The following is a 6,471-nucleotide window of genomic DNA, read 5'->3' on the forward strand; positions in this document are numbered from 1 at the left end:
AGGCCCCAATGACGGCATTAAAAACGACAGGTTCATTTTGTCGTATTCCATAGAAATAATTTAAATAAATGTGTGAAAGGGAGACTATTTGAAAATGTTTTTTATTTTACATGGTCAGTTTACATTACACTTTGTACAGTTAAACGTGTTATGTGTTTTCTAAAGGCACTTGAAGGTTTACAAAGCATTATAAATATATTAAATTGAGATTTATTACAAGCTATTAGCTACATAGATTTTCTGTGTGTGATTATCATTTCAGAACAATTGACATATCAAAAAGCTGAACGCTTAAAAAACGATTTGTAGAAGCTTTCCCAACCATTTCAAAATAAAAGCATGCGGTGAAATATTTTAGCGATTGACCAGAATATCCAGCCGGCTCGTGTGTGTTTGAGTGTGCACCTTGTTTGCTTTTTTGCGTTTTTACTTTTGAATGTCTCTCTGTCACGCCCTGTGTCACGCGTTTTCTGGGCGCGCGCCTGGTCATCAGCAGAAAGCAGTGGGCCCGTGGCTTCTGTCAAATCAAAGCGCTGTGGCTGTTGTCTCTGGATAGTTTGACCGCATCGCTGCGTGTGCTTGTAAAGCTAGGTGTTCTGTCTAGAAACATCGCGTTATTTGGCACTCCACACCGTGGTCTCGGTCACCATGGACATATGCAACTTCAGTCATCCACGTCAATCTCCTCATCCTCCTCCTCCGAGCAGCACTTGCTGCTCAGCCGGCCCGTGCACCACGACGATGCGGGGGAAAGAGGCGAACTGTGCGGTCTGCCGGAGTCGAGGTTCTCGGTGGTGTCGTGGTGGGACCTGGCAGAGACCGGGTTCGGCTCGGTGTGGCCTGGCGCTGAAACCATCCCTCCAGCAGCGCACTTCTCTAGCTCGGCCAGCTTGGAGAGCTTCTCAAAGGCCACACAGCCCGAGGCCTTGGCGGACTCCACGTCCGCTTTCATCTCCTCCAGGTCCCGCTTGAGCTTGGCCCGCCGGTTCTGAAACCAGGTGATGACCTGCGCGTTGGTCAGACCCAGCTGCTGGGCGATCTGGTCCCGGTCCGCCGGGCTCAGGTACTTCTGGTACAGGAAGCGCTTCTCCAGCTCGTAGATCTGGTGGTTGGTAAACGCCGTGCGGGACTTCCGCCGCTTCTTAGGTGTGTTCCTCTGGCCGAAGAGCGTCAGACCGTCTCGGCCTGTGGGAAAAGGGATATATTGGGTCATTTAGGCTAAGGCACAAAAAATAATATTAAAACATGAACGGTTCATGTCCACAAGCCTTTAGCAATGCACCTGCGTCCCCAAGCCACCAAACACTTCACAGCCACTCCAAAATAAAATACTGCCCAAGTAGAATGACTGCTGTATGACTCTTTTAAGTCTAGACAGTGTGATCAATTATCAGATGTAGCTCATAAAAAATACACACACACACAATAGGCTATATATAAAATTCTGTATTATTTCCAAAGATAAAATTTATAATTAAAGATAACATTATAATTGTTATTTATTAAAGTAAATTGTAAATATGGAATTGATGATGCTAAACCAGATATTAGTCTCAAAAACATCCTCTACAAATACTGTTTCTTGTATGTCCATTCCAAATTTGAATTAGAAAATTGGTTTAGATTATACACTTATTTTCATTTGTATGAAAATAACTTTAGGGTGATTTTAGGCTACATTTCAGTTAAATATATTTCTTTGGTAATGCCCTATGTAACAATGTTACACATTAATAATAGCCTACATAATAATACATAGCCTACAATGTAAATGCAATTCAAACTTGATAAGGAGCCTTCTGTAAATATAGCCAATAATAATAATAATAATAATAATAATAATAACCTTTTTGTTTTATTTTCCAGAAATTATATATTTTTGCTTTTAGTTTTTTACACAAAACAAGTCGCAGAGTATTCTAGAATCACAAACTAAAAATATTTATAAATAAATTTAAATTTATCTCGTTTTGTTTATCTCTCCAAAGCACGCGGGCTCGAACTGTATTTTTTCTGAAAAGAAAATTATGATTTTAAATACTAGCTGCAACAGCGTGGTGTTTACAATTCACATAACAACAAGATAACGAACTGAAGAGAAGCATGAAAGTCCTTTACCCTCGGCAGCCTGCAGGACGCTGACCTCCAGGCCCTTGAAGGTTTTGCTGGCCAGCTCCTCGAGCGCGCAGAGCGGGGAGGTTTGACTGAGCACCGCCCGGCCTGACAGGCGGTGACCCGCCGAGGGAGAGATGTGGCGCTCCACCCCGCTCAGGGAGTAGCTCCTTTTCACTGACGGCTTGTTGAGGATGTCCTCGATGCTGAAAGGTGTCAGCGGCTTGTTGGAATGGCCGGCGGCGGGAGCTGATCCAGCGGACTGCGCCTCCGCTCCTCCAGCACTGCTGGGCATTTCGAGTCGTCCTTGGAGTTCATGGCGGCTCGGCGGGTCACACCTGACTGTGGCAATTTAGACAAGAGCGATTCAAAGCGGGGACAAGCTGCCAGGCTGCGGTGAAGTTGTACAAAGAGAGATAACAGGACGGCAGCTCGGATCACAGGTGTCTCTCCAGCCGCATGTTGGCCGCTGAGCTGCAGGCTGCATGGACACTTCTGACGTCCAGACCCACCACGTCTCCGAGCCACTTTTCCAGGGTGACGCACAACAAGGCACGAGCCGAACCCATCCGGTGGTCGGTGATGCACCAAAAGCAGCAGCGTTTGACCACCAGTAACAAGTTACTGCTGACTGGAAGACAATCAATTATTCTCTCTCTCGCTCTTGCGCGCGCTCTCTCTCTCGCTCTCAGAGTGTGTGATGCAGTCAGATACCGGGGAGCGGTAATTAGAGGGCACGGCGGAGAGGAGGAGTCCAATTAGAAAGTGGAGCAAGCCCACTTAACACTTTCTCTCTAAAATTAGATAATTTGTCACAAAACAAGGAAATGTTTCTCTCCGCGTGATTTTATCCTCATTTGCATACATGGCGTAATTGGCACCGCGCGTTTGAACACCGGGTGAGCTCGTGCCAATGTGGGTAAACCCGCTCCGCGTCAATCTCCTGCCAATTACACTCAGAAACACAAATAATGAACTCTCATCAAGCCGTTAATCGAAAAATATCACTGCTAGTGGAAAATCAGAGCATGCACTGTGTTGTGTAGAGAGAGCCATAAATCAGCATGATGACACTTGAGAGTGACAGAGGAGGCCATCACCCTGGCCTGAGACCCCCCCCCCCAAACAAAACAAATCAACAAAAAAAACAGCATCATATATTATAAGTCAACAGCAAAGAGCCAGGACACACATATAATAACACCTTTTGCTTTCTGAAAATACCTTCAATGTGTTGCAGGTATTTTCATGTATTCTCCCTTTATAACTTTGCTTTTTAAAAATATAGAAGTGGTGAACATAAGGTAAATCAAACATAAATCAGTTCGAGAAATGCCATTTCTCAAACTGATTTCTCCTGAAAACATTCTGCTCTCATTATGAAGCAATCTGAAACAAACATGTCCTGATGCCTTATCAGAACTTCTTTAGATCAAATGTTCCATGACAGTTGGCTGGTGGTTTTACTTTGAACAAAATATATATCTTCTCTGAAGAGAATTGTTTGTTTGTTACAATTTTTAATGAAACAAGAAATTTCAACATTTCAAGGCAATTGTTTATGTTAGACCATTTCATTTTTTTATTTCAAAAAGTTTTGCCTAAATTAAATGTCTAAACTTAGAAATGTTTTTTGTGCCTGAAATCAGGGAGTGTCTGAGCAAACAATAAGCAAACAAAGCAGAGAATCTGGCAAAGCATTCAATGGCAGCTTTTGATACTTGACACTGTCTTGACTCCAGATGTACTGAGGTTTGATGGCCAGCCTTAAGAACTCAGTGTTCTCCAGCAGAATTTTATTCCAGGCAGTGTGGCGCAATCAGACCTTCATTTAGGGAAATAAAACTAAATAACCGGGGAGGGGGGGTTACATTGACTCTCAGCATGGAAACAGATGCAGAGGCCTGGCAGCAGTCAGCGCATTACTGCACTACCTCACCCACCACAGTATTACAAGACAAACATCTGCTACAGCTACTACTAGTAGTACCACCATTACCAATATTTGTTAATATCAAAAGTAAGAATGGCAGTACCGCTGGTCATGAAGTGACGTTAAACCAGAACAGAATTTACTTATTTAGAAATTATTCCGCAATGTCAGCCATTAGATTTTTTTATTTTGTAAAAAAAAACACAATTTGACAAAAAAAAGAAGGAAAAAAAAGAAAAGGGAAAAACCCATAAAAACCCTCATGGTCCAATTTATGGCTTCTTGCCAGAGATAAGTCTTCCTCAGCAGATTCAGTTTACAGCTTTATTTTTACTGAACTTTCATACTTACAGAAACATTAAACTGATGACCCCCTTCAAAATTAGGAAAGAAATACAAATAAAGTCAATATGAAAGGATTAGTTCACCCAAATTACTAACACACATTTCCCCACTATGGTTGATTTTTTAACAGAAAAATGATCCTTGTGTGACCAATTGTACAATAGCAACAAAAGCAATAACAATCATGGTAACAGTTCCCATAGAGGTTCATGCATTTATAGAAGTTATCCAAAGTTGATAGACAGACAGATAGATAGATAGATAGATAGATTTGTCCATTAGTTGCCCCACAGCTAAACATTAGTAGCAGTCAATAAAAAAGATGGATGACTGATTAAGTGAGTTTAGGGAGGCCATCTGCAGTCACAGCCTTTTGGAGCTCTGACAAAGTCCTCGGACAGTTTTATTTCGTAATTTAGTCCTGCTTTGGTCATGCTGTGACATTTGATTATACGCCTTGTCTTGGATCTTTTCAGAGCGGGCCTCCCGCCTGCACCCTCACCCGTTTCATTCTCCATCAGTGAGCTCGACATCCGCACTGATGGATGTGATGTCTTCATCTGATACCCGCTCCCAAATGGAGAAACATTCCCTTTTCCACGTAGGTTTTAATTTCATCTTTGGGAAGTGTGCTCTGTAAAGTGCCGATGTGGGGCCCTTAGCTACTCTGCTGTAAATATGGACCCCTGTGGCTGTGCAGGCCCCCACTGACTTAGCTAACATTAAAGAGCTGCACAAATCTATAAAAATGAGCTTAGGTTTCCCATGTTTGAGACGGTCTCCCTTTAGCTGTTAACCATAATAATCAGAAGTGCTGGAAACACAACTGCTAAAAGATTCAAACTTTATTCACAGTAAACTTGACTCAAACTTGACTTGCACACTAGATGAAGGGGACAAAATAGACAAATTATAGCATTGTTATTACACAGATATATTTTACAAATATATGTCCCTAATATTTGGGCTAAATTACACCCCAGAAATGACTGATAGCCTGGTTGACCTCTTATAAACAAGTTGTTCCAGTAGCAGAAGTCTACGTAGACATATTTGGCGTTAGGGAAGAGCAGTGCTGTGCAAAAGATTCTGTCAACATTAATCACAGAGCAGATGAAATTACACTGTATTTAACCCGTTTTGTCAGCTGGGGTCTCTGATACGGAAGTAATGAGTCATTTTCTGAAGCAGACTTCTGAAATCAGTTGGTATTTTATTCACATCTTATAGTGCATCTTTGACTGTATAAATTATCTTTATGCACTTCTAACAGGAAAATCAGCATTTTGTGAGTTTCGCAAAGATGAAAATAGTCTTGGAAACACAACATAAAATACACTCAGAGGCTACTTCATTGTTTTCTGTTATTGTATTAAAGAATGAATGACAGCATTGATTTGATTTGTAGTGCCTGTCTCTCTGCTTACTTCTGAATCACAGATTGTGCCCTTTAAGCCCCAATGTAAATTTCAATTTTTGTGATTGCAGTTTTTAATTGAGTGAATGAAGTCTTTATGATTCCAATATCTTTCAGGCTGTGGAAAAGAGACAATTTTGATGAAACTGGTCAAGTCACGAGAAGTCAGAACGATGTGTCCTTCAGTCCTTTATGCTCGCTTAAGAGTACATCCACAAATAACGTTTTTATCCTCTAAAACAGAGTTCAAAAAAAACCATGACGTAAGTTGTTGGCCAATGAGGGTTGGGGCTCTGTGGCAGTGAAGTTAAAGAGACAACCTTCTGTGGTCTTTCTCTGTGATCACACATTTTAAACGTCTGATCACACAGCTCAGCTGTGCACTAACCTGGCTTTATGCGGATTTTGTCAGATGACGTTGCGACTAAAATAATTATTTTATCAACATGATGTCTGTCCCCTCCACACTAGATGTTGGCTGTGGTGCAGTTATGTAGTTTTCCAACTGACATTTTAACATGTGAAAAGAAAATATTGTCATATGTGAACTGAAGACTGGAGAACTAGAGAGAGAATGGCTTTTTTCACATCACATACACATCAATGGAAGTTTGTATGTAAGAAGTGTACACCTTCCCATGTGAATTCCACATTTTCACAGGTA

The 6,471-nt window shown here is 41.6% G+C and overlaps 1 protein-coding gene across 1 annotated transcript; it reads right to left on the reverse strand.

The window, feature by feature from the left end:
- Positions 1–656: 656 nt before the first annotated feature.
- On the reverse strand, positions 657–2,704 carry lbx1a (ladybird homeobox 1a). Its single transcript, XM_038737803.1, is given in 3 exon segments — positions 657–1,185; positions 2,119–2,346; positions 2,349–2,704. Coding segments are annotated over 3 exon segments (831 nt in total). The 5' UTR covers positions 2,431–2,704; the 3' UTR covers positions 657–664.
- Positions 2,705–6,471: the final 3,767 nt, after the last annotated feature.

The sequence above is a fragment of the Micropterus salmoides genome, unplaced genomic scaffold, assembly GCF_014851395.1.
Source record: "Micropterus salmoides isolate LMB-PRFRI ecotype aquatic unplaced genomic scaffold, ASM1485139v1 Ms_hic_scaffold_22, whole genome shotgun sequence".
Taxonomy (NCBI): domain Eukaryota; kingdom Metazoa; phylum Chordata; class Actinopteri; order Centrarchiformes; family Centrarchidae; genus Micropterus; species Micropterus salmoides.